The 23,868-nt window shown below is 42.0% G+C and overlaps 1 protein-coding gene across 4 annotated transcripts; it reads left to right on the top strand.

Annotated features, from left to right (window-relative positions):
- The first annotated feature begins 1,008 nt into the window (after positions 1–1,008).
- Positions 1,009–9,364, top strand: CGA (glycoprotein hormones, alpha polypeptide). 4 transcript variants are annotated; one of them, XM_080999846.1, is made up of 6 exons: positions 1,009–1,212; positions 2,595–2,632; positions 3,142–3,205; positions 5,778–5,883; positions 7,737–7,927; positions 8,739–9,364. In XM_080999846.1, the coding sequence occupies exons 1-6, from the start codon at positions 1,183–1,185 to the stop codon at positions 8,820–8,822; spliced, it is 513 nt and encodes a 170-aa protein (XP_080855972.1). In that variant the 5' UTR covers positions 1,009–1,182; the 3' UTR covers positions 8,823–9,364. The 4 variants fall into 4 exon arrangements, with proteins under 4 accessions (XP_080855972.1, XP_080855973.1, XP_080855975.1 ...); XM_080999847.1 differs by lacking the exon at positions 3,142–3,205 and having other exon boundaries at positions 1,014–1,212; positions 5,777–5,883; XM_080999848.1 differs by lacking the exon at positions 1,009–1,212 and having other exon boundaries at positions 2,528–2,632.
- The last annotated feature ends 14,504 nt before the right edge of the window (positions 9,365–23,868 follow it).

The raw sequence follows: 23,868 nt of genomic DNA, 5'->3' as shown, positions 1-23,868 counted from the left end.
CTTGAACCCTGTGTGTAGCTTTCCACTCATATATATATATATTTTTAAAGCAATTTATTAGGTTTTACAATAAAAATAAACATAATAAGCAATATAACATTGATCTTAACATATTTTCACATTTTCTTTGGACTTCCTCACATCTCCCGCTCCCACTTTCATCGTTGTAACATTTTGTCAGCAATTTATCATCTTATTTAAATTCTTATATCCCTTCTATATTTCATAATCTTATAATTCTCAGAAGGAGCTAAATTTCACAGTCTTACTTATTTTCTTAAAAACTTCTAAATTTAGTGGTGCTCAATTATTTTGATCTAGCATCTTATTTAGCATTCACTCAAATTACAATACTTTTGTAAATAGTTCTTAAATTTCTTCCAGTCCTCCTCAATCCTCTCTTCTCCCAGGTCACGGATTCTGCCGGTCATTTCAGCCAGTTCCATGTAGTCTATCAGTTGTATCTGCCATTCTTCCAGTGTGGGTAGATCTTGAGTTTTCCAATGTTTTGCGAGAAGTATCCTTGCTGCTGTTGTTGCATACATAAAAAATGTCTGGTCCTTCTTTGCCACCCCTTGGCCGACAATACCCAAAAGGAAAGCCTCTGGTTTCTTAGTGAAGGTATATTTAAATACCTTTTTCAGTTCATTATAAATCATTTCCCAGAACGCCTTCACTTTAGGGCAAGTCCACCAGAGGTGGAAGAACGTTCCCTCACACTCCTTGCATTTCCAACACTTATTATCAGACAGGTGGTAAATTTTGGCAAGTTTGACTGGGGTCATATACCATCTATAAATCATTTTCATTACATTTTCTTTCAGAGCGTTACATGCAGTAAATTTCAATCCATTACTCCACAACCTCTCCCAGTCCTCAAACATGATATTGTGCCCAATGTCCTGTGCCCACCTTATCATAGCCGATTTAACCGTTTCGTCTTGTGTATTCCATTTCAACAGCAAGTTATACATAGCTTTCCACTCATATAATCTCCCATCCACAGAAGTGAGGAAAGGCAGTTCCCTCCTGCAGCTCCATTTGGATGACTCTGCAACAATGTGAGAGGTGATGGAGGATGCTGTAGGGGGAAGGAGGAATTGGTGATAATTGCTTCCCCTTCCCTTCTGTCAGAGACAACCTCTGGACCACCAGCCATTCCATGAATGAAATGAATATGAAATGAAAATGTTGCAATATGAATCAAACAGGGTGAGTGCAAAAAGGATGGTTTGAAACTGCATTATTTTTCATCATTTTAGGATCATAAAATCATACAATTGTAGAGTTGAGAGGGACCCTGAGAGTCACCTAGTCCAAACCACTGCAATGCAGAAATATGCAAGTGGCTCACATGGAGATCGAATCACAGCCTGGGCTAGGTTATCAGCACCGTGCTCTAACCAACTGAGCTATTCCCTCCTACAGTGATACCTCGGGTTATAGCTGCTCCCGGTTGCGTTTTTTCGGGTTGCAGACCGCCAAAACCAGGAAGTACCAGAATGGGTTACTTCCGGGTTTCGGCAGTTGCGTATGCGCAGAAGTGCTAAATCACGCTTTGCGCATGTGCAGAAGTGCCAAATCGCAACCCGCGCATGCACAGACGTGGGTTGCGAACGCTGCGAGTTGCAAACGTGCATCGCGCATGGATCACGTTTGCAACCCAAGCGTCCACTGTATTTTGTTATTTTCTAGTTTTCTTTTTCTTTTTTTAATAACATTTTATTGATTTTCCAAAAATAACAAAAATAAAAAAACAACCACAACAATGCAAAAACAAAACAAAACAAATTGACTTCCCTCCAATTCCTTGGTTCTATTATTTATCAAGATACTGCAGGTCCATTGTTAAATTTTTAAATGTTATTTTCTAGTTTTCAGCTCTTAATATAATGTTGCAAAGGGGAAAGAGACTACAGTGGTACCTCGGGTTAAGTATTTAATTCGTTCTGGAGGTCCATTCTTAACCTGAAACTGTTCTTAACCTGAAGACCACTTTAGCTATTGGGGCCTCCAGCTGCTACTGTGCCCCCGCCATGCGATTTCTGTTCTCATCCTGAAGCAAAGTTCTTAACCCGAGGTACTATTTCTGGGTTAGCAGAGTCTGTAACCTGAAGCATCTGTAACCTGAAGCATATGTAACCCGAGGTACCACTGTACAGGGAGAAACATTCTCCCCCTGTGCCATTTTAAAAGCTGGTAGGAAATCTGGTGAAGTCACTGTTGTCTTTGTTGTTCTTTTTTTAATGGCTGCAATTACTGAAAATGGCAGTAAACTGTGGTTGACAATGCAAGAGAAAACTAAATGGTAAACATTGTTGATTTTTGTGCCCACCATCTGACCTTTCTTTAATATTACAATGCAGGAAGTGATCTCTTTAAGAGTCAAGGACGAGATAACATCAGTATGGTGGAATAGTAATTACATCAAGCAATAGTTGGCCAATGAGGAGACATCACAGTTGATCCATTGGCTTAGATCTAGGTGGGAGATATGACTGAATTTCCTAGTATAAAAGAAAAACACAGGGTATATTCCGTCTCAGTGTCGAAAGACAAGCTGCCGCTAAGTTTCCTAACCCTATTTTTTTCAGACTCTTAATCAACTGTCCTCAGCTGGAAAAGAAGAAGGGTAATGTTATTTGTTAAAATGGTTTAGATATGTTTATTAATATGAAATCTAATATAATCTCTTTTCTTTAAAGCAGACTCTTTGTAAAAAGACCAAGTACTGTGATTCTCTTCATAGACTGAGGCTGCAATCCTATATCCACTTACTTGGGGGTAAACTCCACAGAACTCAGTAGTGCTTACTTGTGAGTAACATGGATAAGGGTTGTTTTGCGAGATGCTTTGGGATCATTTGATGAAGACACAAAAACGTGTCAGCCAAATGGTGATCAGCTCTTTGTGTGCAATGTATCTCAGTCTCTGAAATGGGAGCATGGTTTAGATAAAAACCTGAAGCTGAAAATTCTTGCTTTTAAAAAAAACCCAAAACACCAAATGTTGTGTTTGCTGTTGCAGGGGTATAACATGTTACTGTTTTGAGAGTGTTGTTGTTAGGGAGAACTCTCTCCAGGGATAGGCATAATGCAAGTGGAGCCACATGAAGCTTTTCATTTTGATTCTCTTGCGCAGCTTATGCCACATAACCCTGAGTACATCAGTGGCCATGCAGTCTTCTCATGCTTTCTTTGTCTGGGGTTTCTGTTCGTTTGTTTTTTGGTGAGGGGCAAAAGGCTGCAATGGGAATGGAGTGAAAAAGCTCTGTTGTACCTGAAGTTCTTTTGATACAAGCCATAGTTCTCTGGATCAGGGAAAGAGATCAGAAAAAGCAACTTTGGCTGGATAGTGGCTAATAAGTAACAATCCCCTTGGGCTACTTCACACATTATATTTTACATCTAAACTTGTAAAGTGTGAATGCAACAAACTTACGCATCAAACAGGTTGGGCATTGGTTGCAACTATGTGACAGGGTAAAAACAACACCAGCCTGTGTTACTTACATATCGTGTTGGAAATGGCTCGACTAGTGAGTATTTAGCTAAGAGAGCAATACATATACTTTCTCAAAATTATCCCGTTTAGATCTCTGATACTGCATTAGCAGTGGAAGGATCTGCTAATTTCTCATTTTTCACAATCTTAAATTGGATTCTCCATATTCCTGCAGCAATTTTTCTTTTAAAAAAATCCACATTAGAATTCTTAAGCACTTTAGTGTGACTTTTTCCTGATAAACAATTTTTATGTCATTTTGACTAATGCGCACATCTTTGCAAGCAATTTCTATTGGTATATGTATTTTTGTATATTATTTCCACTAATATATTTATTTTTATGCACCCTTCTACCTAAAATATGCATTTTTGGTAAACATTGGTTTGTTGGGAAAACTGCCTTGAAAATTTTAAGTACGTACGGATTTCAAAGGATGGCTATGTTTTAGTTCTCATATTGTTTCAAAAAGTGTGAATCTGGTAAATTCAGCTTTAAATGTAAACTTAATAAAATTGTCCTCCATCCCTATACTACATTTATAAAATTAAGGGAGAAAAATGGCTATTACCTTAATACATTTTTTCCCTGGATTATTTCTGCAAAGGCTTGCAGTGCAACCCTGCACAAGTCTAGTCAGAAAACCCATTGTGTTCAGTGCGTCTTGCTCCATGTTAAGTGTTCTTAGGACTGCAGCCTAAGGAAGTCCTCTCCTTTTAAATGCCAATTTACCAGAAATCGTCACATAAATATAACAGACTCATCAGCATTATTACTTTATAACAAAAATATAAAAACAACAAATTGTGTTTGATAATATAATATATTGCTAATATTTTATTAATTTAATTCCTTTGAATTATTTGCTTGTCAGTTGCCTTTATCTTCCACATTTTTTTGTGTACATGGCCTAAACAGCACTATCTTCTTATCTGATTGCATTTTTTGTGTTACATTGTTATTTCTGGAATGTAGTTTTTCTGTTATTTGTTTTCTGTTTAGAATAAATATGAATAAAAATACTCTCTTATAAGCTGCTTAGGGCCAGCTCCAGCATAGTGCTTTTACAGTTAGGAAGTGTGATTCTCATAAAGATGCATGGAAAATTTAATGTCTAGTTGTCTCATGTACCTAGTGATAATTGTTGACACTTTTTTCTCTGAAGATCTGGCTCCCATACCTTTTTTGTGGCATGTGTGTGTGCTGAGCATTTTCCCAGTCGGGCTTTTGTGGGTTTTTGGATCCTAGCTAAATATTTTGGTAGATTTTGCAGGGAGCATTCATGAGCAGGATGCTAGATTGTAGCTTGTTCCTGGTCTACTGGAAAGTGATACCATATTTTTAGATATTTTACTCAGTCTAGAGGCTTACACCAAAGTATTCCCATGGACAGGGGGAAATGTTAAATTTAACTATTGCTTAGCATCACTTCATGTGTTTCTGAGATACTGGGCACGTGCCTATATGTCAAGTTTACGCAAGGTATTCCTCATAAGAAGTGAGAGGCATACGTACTCTCTGTGCTGCATCTGTCTATGACATGAGATAGCTGTTTGGCTCTTGGTCCACAACCATGATGTGTACAATATTTTTTAAAAAAACAACAACCACCACTTGTGAACATAGCTCTCATATGTCACTGGAAACCGCTCAGATAACTTATGCAACAACATCAGTCCTATAAAACATTTAGTCTATCTGAGCCAATAGGATGTTTTGGTTAGCATGTAAGTCAAGCCATGTGGAGTGCCTTAGTAAAACACCCCCTACTTCAGGAGTGGCTAGCTCACAAAACATTAGCCACTTCTGAACTCATAGGTGTTCTACTTAGTTTCAGACGCAGTTGGTCTGTAACTCCCCGAACATTCAACAAGCTGACTGGGACCGATTTGAGCTGAGATCCAACAACATCTGAAAGGCATCTTATCCTTATTCTACAAAGACCCCAAACTTTTGACCCAAGTGACAGCATTGTTTATGCATCTGTACTCACTTAGCATGTATGTTAAAACTGCATGGTAAATTCAAGATGCTAACCACACTTTGATCCCATATTACATTCAGAGACCAGAATCCAAATAAGTCACTAGTCTCTTGAGGCTGCAGCACCACCAACAGTCCTACAGCTCTGCGCCTTCTCCATGGGTAGAATTTAAGAATACTATGAAAACTGTGTTCCTAAGCTACTTTCAACTGGAATCAACTGGATGTATTTCCAAATAAACATGCTTACGACTAGAAGGGAAATCCTTTGTTTTTCTCTCTTTTGCAGGAGGGCCATGGTGTTCTTTGGGAAGTATGCAGCTGTTGCTTTTGCCATATTGTCTGTGTCACTGAGTATTCTACATTCAGTGCCGGAGCGAGAGTTCATCGCTCCAGGTGAGATACATTAAATATTGGATTATTATTTTTTAAGCAGACAGTGATTTGGATAAATAAAACTTACCAGTTAAGCTCCCATCATCTGTGCACCATGAACAGAAATGACATTTCCTGGCATGGGAAATTGTGAAATAAGAAAGAAAAGAGAAGTTTAATGGAAGTGGTCCTCTTCACCGCACTTTAACAGAAGTTGCAAAATCTTTTCTCTCTCTCTTGTTAAAACTATTTAGCAGCTTGCTGGATTGCATCATTGCATTGAAAGCTTTACAAAGAGGAATACTTACATATACTTACCTATACAGTGGTACCTTGGGTTACAGACGCTTCAGGTTACAGACTCCGCTAACCCAGAAATAGTACCTCAGGTTAAGAACTTTACCTCAGGATGAGAACAGAAATTGTGCGGTGGCAGCAGTGGGAGGCCCCATTAGTGAAAGTGGTACCTCAGGTTAAGAACAGTTTCAGGTTAAGAACGGACCTCCAGAACCAATTAAGTTCTTAACCCGAGGTACCACTGTACTTACTCAGTATACTTACCTATACTGAGTAAATGTGCAAAAGATAGGGCTGTGTGCCACTTCTAGAATCTTCTGACTGAATAGCACTTTGTACATTACACCCCTGAAAGTAAATGTTAACCATTTCATACTGCAGATTATTTGATAGGTAGCACTTTTAATCTCATTGACAAGAAAGGCATTATATTTCTCCCCATAATCATAAGAAATCATTTTTTTTAAACTAATGAAAGCTTTCTGCTAGTACATGTGTATGCTTTCTTTTCTATATTTTTTCTTTCTTTTTAAAAAAATAAATTTTATTAATATTTTCCACAAAAAAATAACAATATGCATTGCAATTAATGCAAATTAAATTTTTTAAAAAGATGAAAAATGAATGGATATGGCATTAACTAATTTACTTTAACACTAACAGTGCTTTTTTGATTGGGGGCTTTCCACATAATATTTTTGATTGAGTTGTTTTTTAAAGCAGTATTATCTGTCAGCATCTCCAAATGTGGGAAATGAAGAGCTGCAGCTGTTAAGCTTCCCTAACATCAAAAGATGATTTACTACGTTACTTGATTAACAGATGACCTCTATTTTCTGCCATATTCATAAACATGCATTTAATTACCCGCTTGACTTGTGATTTTGAATACCTTAGTGTTTTTGGTGCCCTGTATGTGACAAATTCTTTCAACTGGCATTTCTTTTTCTGAAAATGTGCTGTGTGTTCAAGGAGTGAAATTGCATGTTCTGTCTTGAAAACCCCACTTCAAAGCACCTTGTTAGTAGCTCCCAGTGAATATTTCACAGTTTTTGCCTTAGCTACATTTTGGTCCATATAGTCATTTAAGCTAATGGCACCATACTGATTTTTTTTTTTTTTTTTAAGGAAAGAAGTGGGGAGGGGGGTTTCCTTTGGATCTTGAGGAGGTGACCAGTTTAAGCAAGCCTTAGCTAATTCCAAAACATTTGATAGAAAGAGGGCCAAGATCAGATCAGAAAGTTTATCTTATTTCCTGTAGACTAGGGCCTGGAGGACTTGTTGGGATCCAGTTCCCATCAGCCCCATCCACCATGGCCGATGGTAAGAGATTATGGGAATTGTGGTCCAATCAATATCTGGAAGGCTCCCATGTATTGCTGTAGACCATTTTGTCTTCAAAGTTAGATGTGAATTTAGCCATTCATGAATTGATGGCGCACAATGAGAAGCCCATCCTACCAGTTCAGCTCAAGACTGGAATGCAGCCCAGCCCGTCGTATGTTGCAATGTGAAGTACAAGTAGAACCAAGAACAGCACTAATATCTAAATATATTCTTTTCTGTGTATCTGAAAGGCTGCCCTGAATGTAAACTGATCTTGAACGCACGCATGACGGAGCTGTTCAATGGGCGACCTATTTATCAGTGTGCAGGATGCTGTTTCTCAAGGGCTTATCCCACTCCCATGAGATCTAAGAAGACAATGCCGGTCCCAAAGAACATCACATCAGAAGCAACATGCTGTGTGGCAAGAGCCTTCAAACAGGTAATGAGGCTACTAAACACCTACCTATGCAATATGTGTTTGTTACCCTTCCACCCTGGAATAATATTGGAATCCTCAGGCATGCTTGAAGATTGTGCCTGAAAGCTGCAACTCCATTCTTCTAAGTCCACAGTCTGCTCTCTGACTTACTTAAGGTCTCTTATAAATCCAGATGGCTCCAACCCTTATATAGCAATATCAGATCTATTGGTATTGACTTTGAACTCTTGTATAATTCAAGTGAGCAATATATGTATCACAACATTCAAACCAGATTAAGGGTGGGTGAACAGGAAAATTCCTCACACTATCTTGTAGCTGGCTTTTGAATGTACCCTCAACCTCATTTATGCAAAGGTTAAGTTAGCGATGTGTTGCAACTACATTACAACGTATTTGCCCTGTAGATGAGCAGCTGCTGTTCAAGAAATGCTAGTGAAAAATCTTTTTTGAGCATATGGAACTAATTGCATTTGGCGGGGTGTTCCTTAGGATTCTATCTACTTATAACTGCCAATGAAAATGATAGCAGAGTGAGTCTAGATAATAATTCTCAGTGTTTCTTTATTTATATTTATTCATATATGTATATATAGAGAGAGAGAAAGTATCAAAATGGTGTACAATTAAAACAGTACCATAAACTTCACTACAACAAATCACAATATAGAAGAAGAAATTGCATAATAAACACATAGCTTTTATTTTAAGTGAGAAAATACAGCTTTAAGGTGTTCTTTGCAAAAAGGGTCTGATTTTTGCAATGAATGAAAGTATAATTCTATTTTTTCTTTTCTTTTCTTTTATCCAGGCTCCCATTCCAAATCATGAACACACAAAGATAGAGAATCACACCGATTGTCACTGCAGTACTTGCTACTATCATAAATCTTAAGACCTTCATGAATGGACCGCCGATGACAACGAATGATTTTATTTTATTTGCATTATTTGCATTATTTGCATGTATAAGATCATAACTTTTCTGATTGAAAAAAAGGAAGCTTTAAGCTTACCTACTATGATATATTTCCTGCTGTTATGTTTCCTCTTTACTTCATCACACATTGAATGAAACTGACAAATATGTTTCATTATTTCTCTTAGAAACCAAATATAGAATTTTGCATGACAACCAAAGTCTTGTTTATTTTGTACATAAGGTGTGAATTAATGTATAACTGTCTTCTCCAAGAAAAAGGATGCTATACTAATTTGAAATAATTTCTCACTCCATCTGTGGAGAAATATGTTGCATTCTTTTCTTCTAAAAATAAGCCAGTTAAATATATTACAACTTGTGGATTATCTTCTTCCCCTGTTGAAGAACTGAATAACATTGTTTCAGTGCTAGACATAGAAAAGAATGATTCTCACCACATGAAAATATGTCAATTGAAAAGAAGCTTCATAATAATTTTCAAGTTTCTCTTATAACCAATTATACTTTGAATTTGGGTATGGGTATTGCCATTTCAGAAACATTTTATATTTTCAACAGATGCTTGAACCTTACACCTGACAAAGTAGGTTGTTGTAGATGAACGTTCATGCTACAATAAGACTCTAGGGAAATTTCAAATGGACCAGAGTGCCAAAACCCATCCTCAGCAAATACCTGTGTTACATTCCCATATGCCAACACATCTGACTTAGGAAAACCATTGGCCTCAGCAGTTTTCAAATTGCCATGAGTGATGTAGGGGTTCCATGGGAAATTATAGGGAACCTGAGGGTATGATAGCACCGCAGGACATTATGTTTGACACTCCTCCAGTATCCTATAACAAACTGACCCAGACCCTGTGATCATCATCTGAGGCTCTTCTTCGTGTTCCTCCTCCGTGAAAGGCCTAGAAGGAAGCAACACAAAGGGCCTTTTCTGCAGTAGCTCCCATCTTGTGGAGTGCTGTCTCCAGGGAGGCTCGCCTGGCACATTCGTTAGATATCTTCGGGCATCAGGCAAAGACATTCTTCTCCTAGGCTTTTTAAATGGGGTGAAGGGTATGGTTTTTGTTTGTTACTACGTTATGGAGAGTGGCATGGAAATTTAATAAATAATAAAATAATAATAAATAATGGACTTTGCTACCCAAACAGTCCTGCTATATTCTGGGATCTATTTAAGAACTCCCCTGTCACATACTACATCTTGCTACATTGAAACACTGGGTCAGCAGAGGTAGCTGTAAATTCAAACCTGTTGTTCTCTTAACATAATCCTGGGGTATAAGATATAAAGCTTCCACAAAAGCACAGAGATGGGGAAAAACTAACACCACACATTACTGCTTCCATTGCATTGAAATATACAGTGTGATAAAATGTGTGTGATAAAGGGATATTATATAATCCCTCTTAAAAAGGTAAAGGTAAAGGACCCCTGGATGGTTAAGTCCAGTCAAAGGCGACTATGAGCTTGTGGCGCTTATCTCGCTTTCAGGCTGAGGGAGCCGGCGTTTGTCCACACAGACAGCTTTCCAGGTCGTGTGGCCAGCCTGACTAAACCACTTCTGGTGCAACGGAACACCGTGACAGAAACCAGAGCGCACAGAAACCCTGCTTACCTTCCTGCCACAGCCATACCTATTTATATAATAATAATAATATAGTAATAATTTATTATTTATACCCCGCCCATCTGGCTGAGTTTCCCCAGCCACTCTGGGCAGCTTCCAATCAAGTGTTAAAAACAACACAGCATTAAATATTAAAAACTTCCCTGAACAGGGCTGCCTTCAGACGTCTTTTAAAGATAAGGTACCTGCTTATTTCCTTCACATCTGCTGGGAGGGCGTTCCACAGGGCAGGCGCCACTACCGAGAAGGCCCTCTGCCTGGTTCCCTGTAACCTCACTTCTCGCAATGAGGGAACCGCTAGAAGGCCCTCGGTGCTGGATCTCAGTGTCCAGGTTGAATGATGGGGGTGGAGACGCTCCTTCAGGTATACGGGACTGAGGCCGTTTAGGGCTTTAAAGGTCAACACCAACACTTTGAATTGTGTTCGGAAACATACTGGGAGCCAATGCAGATCTCTCAGAACCGGTGTTATATGGTCCCAGAGGCTTTTGAACTGCTAGGTTGGCAGGAGCTGGGACAGAGCAATGGGAGCTCACTCTGTTGCAGGGATTCAAACCACCAACCTTCCGATCAGCAAGCCCAAGAGGCTCAGTGGTTTAGACCACAGCGCCACCCGCGTCCCTCTTAAAAAGCTATACCACCCCTAACTCCTGTTCCTGTGTTCTTCACTTATTTTACAACTCATTTCTCATATGAAAAATCCAAGTTTTCAACCCCGAGAGGAAGGAACTCATCCGCTTGGCCCATACCTACCGTATTTTTCGCTCTATAGGACGCACCAGATGATAAGATGCACCTAGTTTGGGGGGGGGGGGAGGAAAACAAGAAAAAAAATTTTCTTGAATCCCAGAAGCCAGAACAGCAAGAAGGATCTGGCTTCTGGGATACTGTGTGGCTGTTCTGGCTTCTGGGATCACCGCGCCAAACCTCTTCAGGGCAGCGGGATGAAGGCTCCCCCTTCCCAAAGAGGCTGCACGTGGCTAAGGCAGAAGCCAGGGCAGGCGCGTTGCTGAAGGGGTGCTGCGCAGTTCTCCCTCTCTGCGCAGTTCTCCCCTCCTTCTCCTGTGAAGGAGAGGCGCTGCGCAGAGAAGGAGAACTCCGCAGTGCCCCTTCAAGCAAAGCTGGAGAAGGAACAGAAGGAGACCCTTCTGTTCCTCCTCCGACTTCCAGGCAGGCACGTGGCCGAAGCCTTTGGAGTGCAGCAGGACCTCGAGCTGTGCTCCAAAGGCTTCGGGTTCCTTTCGCTGAAGCCAGGAGAGTCTTGCTCTCCCGGCTTCAGCAAAAGGAACCCGAAGGCTTCTGAGCGCACCGCGAGTTCCCGCTGTGCTCCAAAGGCTTCAGGTGGCTATCTCCAGACTTCAGTGAAAGCAATGGGAAGCCTCCGGAGCACGGAGGGAGCGCTCCCTCTGCGCTTCGGAGGCTTCGCGTTGCTATCACTGAAGCCAAGGAGCCTGCATTCACTCCATAGGACGCACACACATTTCCCCTTAATTTTTGGAGGGGAAAAAGTGCGTCCTATAGAGCGAAAACTATGGTAATAATATTGTTTTTCTAGCTTACTGGCTTTATCCCGAGGGTTTGGATCTGCTGATTGTACCCAGCTATATGTCTCTAACACAGAGCCTCTTTGCTACTGCCCATTTCTGCATCTCCACTTACCTGTCATCTACCTGAAGGTCTCATTATTATTTCAAACTCAGTATGTCCAAGGCTGAACTACTTGTCCTGCCACCCACGCCTTCCTGTTGACAGCACCTGCAGCCACCATGATGATGAGGCACACGGCCTTGGCATTTGCTGTGCCATTGATTCTTATCTCCTCTTTCCTCTCTAATTTCAGTCAGGGCTGAATGAGTCACTTCTCCCAATACAGCACTGCAAAATATCCTTATCTTCCCAGCTAAAACAGTGGTTCACGTTCTCAATATGTGATGCCCTTCTCCCAAGGCTAACCTATATACAAGAAAAGAATCGTCATCATTACTGTTTGAGTTCCTTATGATCTTCCTCTCCCTTATTTCTCAGTTTTGATTTCTCGACCGTCTATTCTTTCATGCACCAGGGGATTCCCTCAGTGGCTAAGGTTCCAGTTACGGGAGATCTTAAAGGTAAAGGGAACCCTGACCATTAGGTCCAGTCGTGGCCGACTCTGGGGTTGCGGCGCTCATCTCGTTTTATTGGCCGAGGGAGCCGGCGTACAGACTAAGCTGCTTCTGGCGAACCAGAGCAGCACACAGAAACGCCATTTACCTTCCCGCCGGAGCGGTACCTATTTATCTACTTGCACTTTGATGTGCTTTCGAACTGCTAGGTTGGCAGGATCAGGGACCAAGCAACAGGAGCTCACCCCATTGTGGGGATTTGAAACGCAGATCTTCTGATCGGCAAGCCCAAGGCTCTGTGGTTTAACCCACAGCACCACCCGCGTCCCTACGGGAGATCTTAGCCTCCTCTAAATCACACTTCTGAAGAAGTGTGCTTGCACACGAAAGCTCATACCAAGAACTAACTTAGTTGGTCTTAAAGGTGCTACTGGAAGGATTTTTTTTATTTTTCCTCTAAATCAGTCACCAATGAAGATACAGATGCAGATCCAGTACCGCCCAAACAAACTAATGCCAAGCTCAAAGAATCACCCTAGGTCCAAATGCTATCCAGGGAAAAGGTCAGAAAACACTCCAAGATCAATTTAACAGGGAAGTCAGGCAAGGTGCAACACAGGAAGGCAAGGAGACTAGAATCGGGAACTAGGGCTTGTGTTGTTGCCATCCAGGAAGGTGAGAAAGGGTGGCTCTGCAACTGGAAGAACCATCAGGAAAGAATAAAAACCTTTCTTTGCCAACCAGAAAGGTTTTTATGTTCGTCTGCTCAAACCAGTTCTATGTTTAGAGGATAAGCCTTTCTCCGGGGGATGGGGGTTACACAGAGGTTAACAAACTTAGCAACTTATCCTTACTACTATAGAAAGGCCATTCATGAGTCTTTGTAAACATAGAGAACTGATACACTGAAAGAGAAGGAAGTGAATTGATTGTCACGGGTCAGCTATATTCTCCAGAGGATAACCCCAAGGAAGTGTTGGGGGAGATACGGCAGCAAGAACCTGTTTCTTCTCAAGGGGGTCCAGACTTTGAAGAAGGACTGCTAGGAAATTCAAACGACTCTGAAATGATACCACTGGCAAATGACACAACCTCAACAGACAGTACTGGTATAGCATGGCCCGATAAGACAATCTCAGTTATCCGTGAAACATGCTTATCCTTTGAAAATGGAACTGCAGCGAGCAGACAAACATAATAAACTTTCTGGTTGGCAGATTATATACCGTACAAAAATGCAGTTATCTGCTTAATTTAGAGAGAGGGGCAGGGAGATTTGTAATGATTATGTAACACCACCTAGCACTGGGTGGTGCTGTTTCATATCCTTTGTGCATAACTGAGGTTCTTATCATCTTTCTCTGTTTCGTCTTATGTACTGTCTTGGGAATGTTCCTATAAACAGCAATTCTGTTTTGGAGGTCTGAGCAGTCAGTTTAACTGCCAGGTCTCTAATCAAGTGTTTTATTCCAAGCCAATAGTACAATGTCAACAAACTTGATTGTGTCCAGAAGGTCTGCAGACCTACCTATGAGGAAAGATGAAACGAGTCAGGGATATGTAGCATGGAGAAGAGGTGATGAAAAGGCAATATGAAGGCTGTCTTCAAATATTTCAAGCGCCATGACATAGATGATAGAGTAAATTTGTTTTCTGCTGCCCCAGAGGGGAGGATTCAAATTAACACACTGGTACAACGCTATGAGCTGTTTGACAGGGGACCAGACAGCCAAAGACACTGGTGGGTTCTTCTTAATTAGAGATTTTCACCAAGGGGGTGGATGGCCACCTTTCAAAGATGTTGCAGCAGTGATTTCCTGCATCAACAAGAGTTTGAATTTAGATAAATTTTCAAGTTCCCTCTAATAATAATAATAATAGTAATAGATACTTAGATTCTAAGCAATGCATTTATTTAATGCATTTTCTAACCCGCCTTTCAGGTGATATTGGCATCAGAAGGCATCTTACAGAGAAAATGCTAAAACCAACAAAACTTCATATTTGTGAGACCTTTACAATGTATTTTATTTTGATATTGTATGTTGATTCGAGTGCTTGTATAGTATTTGATCCTTATTGTGTATATGGTTTATCTGTTTTGTTGTATTTGAATCTTTGTCCCATTTGTATTTGATTTCTACTTTCTACGCATTGCTTTGATGTTCTTCTGAATATAGAGCAATTAAGCCACTTTCTAAATAAATAAAATAAAATACTGCCCATGGCCCAGCCCAGAAAGGAGCCCATAACCCCCATAGGCTTTACAGGTAAGACCAAGACTAAGGCATCTGATGCCAATTTCAGCCTAGAACAAGTTCATGTGGGTGTAGGTGCTCCTTCAAATAATCTGTTTAGGGTTTTAAATGGTAAAACCAGCACTTTAAACTGAGTCTGGAACAGGCAGAGCATGGAACCAATACAAAAATGGTATAACAGAACAGCATCCTTGCTGTTGCATTCTGAACCACTGCAGTTTCTGGCTCATCTTCAACACCAGTCTCATGGCAATCACTTTACAGTAATCTAGTCTGGACATAGCCAAAATATGTAGAAATGAAGCTAGGACTGACATCTCTGGATAGGTTTACCAACCTAATCTGCTTAAGAGCAATCCTGGCCACCACCTTAGCCTAATACCATTCTAAGACTCTGTACCTGATCTTAGTGCAACCCCATCCAGAACTTGTTGCAAGGTCCCATCCTACCATTTAAACACTCAGTAAGAAAAGAGAAAGAAATGAAAGAACGAAACATAAACAGCAAGAAGACCGATAATACTATTAAAAGAAAATGAACATGAATAATTTTTCATTATATGCTCTTGCCATGTGTTCAATGAAGTTCATCTTTATGACAACAGTTCTATTCACGTTCCCAATTCCTGGAGAGCATCAAAGTAGTCAATAACTATTTTATCCATCTTACAGTGGAGGGTCTTTTTCCTTGACACCAGAAGGGCTCATTGTTAGTTTTAGACCACCATCTAGTGGTGAAATCGACAACAGATTCGGTTCTAAAATAATCTCCTTTTAAAAAGTAAATTGAATGAGAACGTGTGTGTTTTGACATTCTGTTTGCCTACCATCTGTAACAGAAGGAGCCCTGGAGAAGGAGGTGTGTTTTACTTCTCTCCGCAACAAAGCCCCAAAAAGTCCACACAGCACCCGTTTTCCTTGTGGAGATTTGAGGCTTCTTTCAAGTCAATCTGTGAATTATTTTTGCATCTCAAACCACTAAGAATTGGAGACGATGTGGTCCAGCTTTGGGCATGTATACACAGAGCCACATCAGTGCATTAGCTGCCTTCTGCAGGTGCATTTTTGGTCAGTGAATACACATTGTCACCTTCTTTTTATTGGTACTTCATTCCTTTGGTGCTTTGAAGGAGCCTTTTGCAAGGCATTCTGAAGTGCTTCTTGCCTTATGCAAAAATGAAGAACACCTCTTCTGGGAACCTCTGGAGGTATGGGGTGGAATCTTAGGTTTTCAGGCTGTACTTGTGTAGCCATGGAAATTCATAACAACTCTCAGCACAGACTTACAGCTCCCAGGTTTCTTGGAGGGAAGCCATGACTTCTACAGAGGCACAAGAGTGCCTTCAATGTATGGTGTGGATGTGATGTCATTTTAAACACACAGTGCAGATATGACTCAAGATGGCCGTGACTCATGCAGTAAGTTGCATTTAATGAGAACTGCAGCAGGGATATCCGTCCCTGTGTCAAGAATATAAAGATTTGACCAGATCATCGAAGGATACAAGGATCAGCTGTTCTTAATTTTATCTGGGGCGAACATGGTTCACGTTGATCAATAATAGCAAATACACTCATGATTGTTTCTGGTTTTTGTAATGGGAAAGAAAAATGTGTAAGGCAGCAAGTGTCAGTAAATTTAAAATGTAAGCCACGCACACACAAGGTCAGGAAATTTAGTCCCTTCTGTGTTAGTGGAACCAGAATAGTTACAACCCTCTAATTCCCACATGGAAGCCGCTACAAATGTGGGGCAGGTAGGGTGGGATGTTTATACTGGGTTAGATCCAGACTAAGTTAGTTGCAATTAGGTCCAATTGAAATCCTGTTAGCCCTGACTGAAGCCCCAGTGATTTCAAAAGGAACCAAGTGCAGCTTACTTACTAGTTTGGGTCTAAACCACTGTGCTTCACATGTGAGTCAGTCCAGGGAGCCTCCATGGAAGGAATACTTGAGTCTGGGGACATGTAATGCTGGTGCAGAGAAGCTCCTGGACTGGGTGATTGTATTGTGCCAGTGCTTCAAAATTGCCTCTTTCCATATGTACCTACCTGGTTCCTCAGATCATCTTTAGAGGCCCTTCTCTGGGTGTCTCTGTAAGTAAGGTATGACAGGTGGCTACTGTTGAGAGGACCTTTTTAATGGTGGCACACTAGCTGTGGAATGCTCTCCCCAGAGAGTCTCCCCTGAACATACTTTGTCATCTGCTCTAGAAGAGAAGAACCTTTTGCTTTTAATCCCAGCTTTTAAAGAGTTTTTGGCTGTTAAAATCTGATAGGGTGTTTCGCTCTCTGCTGCTCAAGTTTTTATGCTGCATTGCACTTTATTATTTTGTATTTATACCTGAATACATTTTATGCTGTAAGACACCTGGAGAACTTGGCACCATTATGTGGGATATAAGCAATGCAATTAAAACAAATAAATATATCGGGTGGTATCTGACTCAGTCATACCTGGAGCATACCCACTGAACTGAAGACTTCCATGATTTTACTCTGAGACTGACTTAATGATAATCTCACCCATTGTTTCCTCGTGGTTGACAAGTCCTTCCTCAAAAGGATGGATCCATATATTTTACAGCCATCCTGGTTGGTTGGCTTAGTGATATTCAGCATACAACAGGTAGATTCTTTGCATTTGTAACCATTCTTACCATTTTCCATTATTTCAAGGAACACATTCTGTGCTTTTTGGCATGCTGGGTTGCACAATGGCACTGAGAAGAAAGACAGTGAGGGAGAAAGAGAATGTTATTGTGGCAAAAACTGCAGCAGCCGCTCAGCACAATAGAAATAAAGATATATATTTTTTAAAAAAACCACAACACCTCTCTAGGTGCAATCATATTTCTTGTTTACACTCTGTTTGATCCTTCAGGTTCTTTTGTTTATTATTTTAAAAATCTAAGTTCCGGGGCACATTATGAAATCTTTCAAGGCTATTTTCCTTTTAAAATGTGTGTGTGTGTGTGTGTGTGTGTGTGTGTAAAGTGATTGCAGTTACATCTTGAATTCTTTTCTTAACATATTACATTATGATGAATGAAAAGAATGGTACAGAATGTGATTCACGGATACCATTTCTTCTTCTGGAAAAAGTGATTTTCCTTCTGCTGTATGGCTCTTTGGGAAGCTGGATGTTACTGCTGTTAGTGAACTACACAGAAATGGGTCATAAGGTCATGCATTTGATTCATGAGCCAAGTTCAAAGTGGTTTGCAGAATTGTTAGCCTGTCAGCAGAACACGTGTTCACCACCTGTTTTAAGATTTGGTTCTAAGTGGCTCTTACATAGGAAGAGAAAAGGACATATAAACTATGTTCCATGTCAAAATAAAAAAAATCCTTCCAGTAGCACCTTTAAGACCAACTAAGTTAGTTCTTGGTATGAGCTTTCGTGTGCAAGCACACTTCTTCAGATACTGAAGAAGTGTGCTTGCACACGAAAGCTCATACCAAGAACTAACTTAGTTGGTCTTAAAGGGGCTACTGGAAGGATTTTTTTTATTTTGACTATGGCAGACCAACACGGCTACCTATCTGTAACTATGTTCCATGTGTTCCTGATAGGAAATAAAGCCACAGAAAAAGTCCCAAGCTGTATTGTTTCATCACATTTATGTTACAACCAACCTCCAAGCATCACAAATAAGCACTGTAACCACAAAATGCTCTTGTGTGATAGGATCAGTAAAGAGATGATGACTTGCAGCATCCTCAATTGGACTGTAGGGGGAGCCATGGGCAAGGAATTAATGTGTTTCCCCCATCTTCTATTTTCACCTAGCTATATGTGATGTTAGGACATTTCACCCAAACTTTTCATGTTTTCCCTTATATGTAGAAATGGGATAATGATCACTTTCTGGAATAATCAAAGCTTTAAAAAGAAGCATTTTGTGTGATAATTTGTGCCAGAGAACTGTGCCTAAAGTTTTGGCTGGTTGGTTGAAATCAAGAAGCTCTATTGGGCCACTTTCACAATGACCTCCGTTGCTCCACAGTTCAGGAATGTTGCTACATGCGGCAGGAAGGAAGAGACAGGTGTGCCTACTGAAATTTTATCTTCCGTGCCACTGTTGGAAGCAAGGGATCCCTGTCCTCTTTTGCATTTGGTCATCAGATGGAGAGAGCCAAAAGGCTGTGCAATAGGGATGATGGTGCAACTGGACTTCTCCGCGACCCTTCCCCTCTGCAGGGAGGTGGGACCGATTCGGATGGTCCGCCCCCGCCACTTAATGGATACAAATGGTTTCCAGAGAGTGGTAGGGGATGCTTTATCCCATGTTGATGGCTTTTCAGCTGATTCCCTGGTGGCCTGCTGGAATGCAGAGTTAATAAGAGTTATCAACTGTATGGCTCCGAAGTGCCCTCTCCGATTGCATGGAGCCTGGACAGCCCCATGGTTTCCATGGAGCTGAGGGTGATGAAACAATCACTGAGATGGCTAGAGCACAGGTGGCGGAAAACTCATTTTGAATCGAACCGGACACGGGTTAGAGCTCAACGTCGAGCCTACCAAGTGGCAATGGCGACGGTGAAGAGGGCCTTCTTCGCTGCCTCCATTGCATCTGCAGAAAACAGCAGCAGGAGACTTTTTCAGGTGGTTCGCAATCTATCGGAACCACCTGCACCACCGGGGCCTGGTAGGGACCCCAAGATCTCCTGCAATGCTTTTGCAAAGTTTTTTGCAGATAAAGTCGCTCAGATTCAGAAGGAGGTAGACTCCACCGTGGGAGCAGGGCCAGGGTGGGAGAGTGCTAGAGTTCTGTCTAGTCCTGTTACATGGGATCAATTCCAATCTGTTACCTCCGAGGATGTGGACAGGCTGCTTGGACAAGTGAAACCAACCACCTGTCTCCTTGATCCTTGCCCATCCTGGCTAATAAAAGCGAGCTGGGAAGGGCTGGGTGATGGGCTCTGTGGGGTGGTGAATGCTTCCCTCTGTGAAGGAGCCTTCCCAGACCTGCTGAAAGAGGCGGTCATTAAACTGCTTCTTAAAAAAACATCTTTAGACCCGGCCAATATGGCCAACTATCGCCCAGTCTCAAATCTTCCATTCTTGGGCAAGGTGATTGAGTGGATGGTTGCTGAACAACTCCAAGCACGCCTGGAGGATGCGGACCATTTGGATCCCTTCCAATTGGGATTTGGGCCTCATCATGGGACCGAAACTGCCTCGGTCATACTGGCCAAAGATCTCCGGCAGGCTAGGGACAAAGGTGAAAGCTGTTTCCTAGTTCTGCTGGCTCTCTCAGTGGCCTTTGATACCATCGGCCATAACATCCTTCTGGACCGTCTAGAGGAGCTGGGGGCACTGTTATACAGTGGTTCTGCTCCTTCCTCCTGGGGCATGTCCAGAAAGTATTGTTGGGGGGTGAGTGTTCAGACCCCTTGGCTCTCACTTGTGGGGTGCGTCAGGGTTCCGTCCTCTCCCCCATGCTTTTCAACATCCAAATGAAGCCACTGGCTTACTCTACAGCTAGTTAGGGAGTACAAATTGTGGCATACAATAACTTAAAAAGGGCCTGCTGGATCAGGCCAAGGGCCCATCTAGTCCAGCATCCTGCTCTTACAGTGCTCAACCAGATGCCTGTGGGAAGCCCACAAGCAGGGCATGAGCGAATATGATGTTTCTTGCTCATCCAACACATGTATGTGCAGACGAAATGCCGCCAGTCTCATCCACCTGCTTGGATTTCAGTTTGAAATAAGGACATGGATGAACATGGGGTTGTGAGAAATCCCTGGAGCCCGGCTTAAACATGCATTTTCCATACCTCCACCTGTGAACCAAGGAATCAGATGCTTCCAAGGATCCATGTTTCCTGCTTCTTGCGGGGATGCTAACCAGTTTGGGCAAAGGGGTTCTATTGCAGTTTCAGTACTTACGGGGTCTTCTTGTGGAGCAATTCTCCATTTTACTGAAGGGAGCACATTTCTTTTCCTTTGTTCTCAATGCATTGCCGAATGTCTAGCTCAGGCCAGCTACCCAGCCTGGATATAATTCAGAGGATTTTGCATACATCATTTTCTTGGCAACAGCTGCTGTGAATTGTGGCCACTCATGGGAGATGGCTCAGGCAGCCCCAAGGAGAAATCCCAGCTGTTGCATTCTGGGTTTAATGGCTACAAACTGTAAGGGATGCATTGATTCTCTCTTAATTGTTATCAACACAACATTTCAATTGACCGGATTCTGAGTAGTAACTGGTGCTGCCATTGTTTGCTCTCGTTCACTGAATAGGACCGGCGCTTGTTCTCATTACCTTCAGAAGGTGTGTCATCAATAAACACTTTAGTCTGAACTAATGGAGGATGCTATTTGTATTGGGTTAATGGCTCTCTTTAAGGTGGAATAAATGGAAGCACTTCTTTCCGTGTTAGCATCCTCTTTCATATATTCACCTTTTTAAAGGGGGAAAAATCCTAGTTCTTAATCTTATCATTATATGCCATGGAGATGGGGGCAGGTATCAAAAGCTTGATTGTCATCTATACAATTGAACTCTGTCGCTCTCTGGGCTTGTAAAACCCTTTTAAGAATAATGAAAGAAGATAGCATTCCATGTTTTCCTCTGATTTAATTTCTTCTTCTGTGCTGTTGCTTTCAAATAGCTAACAGTGGTGGCTAGTACCCATTGCAACTGATAAGGAGGAAGGCAGGGAGACAAACAGTAGGTGGAGCTAGAGCTAAGGATAGAAAGAGCCAATCAATTCCAGTTTTGTCCCCATTCTCCTCCTTCCTGAGCTCTACAAGGGAGACACTGAGGGAGAAGATAGACAGGCATTACGACCCCTTGGCCTGGTTCTGAGTAAGAAGGCAGGGAGGGGCAGGGGGCAGGGGGTAGGGGTAGGGGGCTGGATGAGGGCAGACTGAGCTTGATGAGGCAGTGACCCATCTGCCCTCCACTGTTAGCTACTGCGTTTCTCTGTGGTTGTTGGTTCTTGTACCATCACTTCTTTAGCCATTGATCTGGCGTGGTATTGCCACAGTCTGCAAACCCATTAAAGCATGTTGATGTTTCTTGTTGACATAATGTGGAGTTCCCTACCTATACTCCACACTGAATTAATAGCTGGGTTGTCAAATGAAGCCAAGCCAAGCAAAGCCTGGCCTGGCCTTCACCAGCGATTCTGCAGAACTCAACTGGTGAAGCTTTTAACAGAATGGAGATAAGCATTATCACCTGGAAATGTTTGCAAATTAAGCTAGTGTGAAAAGCATGGGAGCAGAAGGCAGTAAAAAAAAGGGGGGGAATGACTAGGTAACTAGGGGAGAGAGGAAAAAAATTGAAAGCCTCAGGTATGAAGCTGCTGGTCAGATGCAGACAAGGGCAGAACTCCTTTACCTTGGGAATGATACGCATCTCTTATTGCTACAGGAACCTGGTCCCGATATGTAACTGCATACAGTGGTACCTCGGGTTACATATGCTTCAGGTTACATACGCTTCAGGTTACAGACTCCACTAATCCAGAAATATTACCTGGGGTTAAGAACTTTGCTTCAGGATGAGAACAGAAATCGTGCTCTGGTGGCGCGGCGGCAGCAGGAGGCCCCATTAGCTAAAGTGGTGCTTCAGGTTAAGAACAGTTTCAGGTTAAGAACGGACCTCCGGAACGAATTAAGTACGTAACCCGAGGTACCACTGTATTGGCTTTCATTTTCATCCCTTGTAATAATACAAGCTAAGCCAAGAGGCATTAGCTGCAGATGCTTCACACGGTGGGTGTGTTTGTCAGCCTGAGGGCCACACAACCTTCAGGAAGGGGCTGCATGCCACTGGTGGGTGCAGGCTCAGCCAAAGATGCTTTGCCACTGTAGGCAAGGTGCCCCGATGCTGCCCAATAACCCCCACAATGCCACCTTCTGCAAACCAAGTCAGCAGTGCAATGGTGGGGTTGGGACAGGGGTCAGATCTGCTGCCTGAAGCAAATGGCTTCACATTGCCTAATGGATGGTCCTTTCCTGGGTGCCTGTGACCAGAAGCAAGAGAGTAACAGGTGTGTGTTTTACCTTTGTACTGTAGCCTACATTCCAGCTTACATTGCTCTCTCCTGTGATCGCAGTTCAAGGGCACATGCCAGCCAGTCAGCCAGACAAAAAAGCATGAGAGGAGAGCCAGTCAGAAGTTGCAGCCTGGATAGAGGGGTCAAGGCATGAGACCCTTAATCTCAGGCTCACGGGTTTGAGCCCCACGTTAGGTGAAATATTCCTGCATTGCAGGGGGTTGGACTAGATGACTCTCGTGGTCCCTTGCAACTCCACAATTGTGTGATTCTGTGACTCTGCCTTGAGCCTAATCTGTTTCACCTCTTCTTGTGCAAACCTCACGTGCCAAGTCAGACATTGTCCCCAGTTGTAAAGTTAGCAACGTAGCTGCGCCCCCAGCTGCAAGGCCACCCTCCAATCCATTGTGAGCAAAAGGTAGATATTCTGCTATTCCCTTTGAGTCAGGACTTGCAGAAATTGACAGAGGGACACTTTTGCTGAAAACATCTGGCTAAGAACCTCTGAGATTATACTTCAATAGCACTTTTGCTTTTCATCCCTGGCTGGCATTGAAGCGGCTAGGAAGACACATGCATCTTCATTCGTCATGCTGTTTAGAAAATGTGGCTTTGTGCTTCACAAATATTTTAATCGGGTAATCTCAAGCCATCTGGCAAAGAATAAACATCTTCTTTGTTTTAATTATGTACAGCCTTAGGTCTGATGCTAATTGACAATTTGAAAGAAGGTACGGATGGCAAAGAGAGAGCGAGATCAAAGATTATGTTGTACTGAATATTACAGTTTATGTAGCAACCAGCACAGATGTGGAAGCAGCTGTAAAGAACAATTAGCACCATTTCTGAACCTGCAGTAGCATATCTCATAATGAGTAAGGATCACTCGTGGCCTTTTACTACTGTGTACCAGCTCCTTAATTCTGCAGGAGACATGTAATTCTTCAGGGAAAAGGTCATTATTGGAAGATGTTGAAAACCCAA

This window comes from Podarcis pityusensis (genome assembly GCF_964106645.2).
Source record: "Podarcis pityusensis genome assembly, chromosome: 3".
NCBI lineage: Eukaryota > Metazoa > Chordata > Lepidosauria > Squamata > Lacertidae > Podarcis > Podarcis pityusensis.
The sequence above is the reverse complement of the archived record's forward strand: the minus strand, read 5'-3'. Positions and strand labels throughout refer to the sequence as shown.

Coding starts and splice junctions, on each gene's coding strand:
- CGA (XM_080999846.1), top strand. CDS start 1,183: ATGAAAATGTTGCAATATGAATCAAACAGG. Junction 1,213..2,594: donor TGCAATATGAATCAAACAGG/GTGAGTGCAAAA, acceptor TATTTTTTTCAG/ACTCTTAATCAACTGTCCTC. Junction 5,884..7,736: donor GCGAGAGTTCATCGCTCCAG/GTGAGATACATT, acceptor TGTATCTGAAAG/GCTGCCCTGAATGTAAACTG.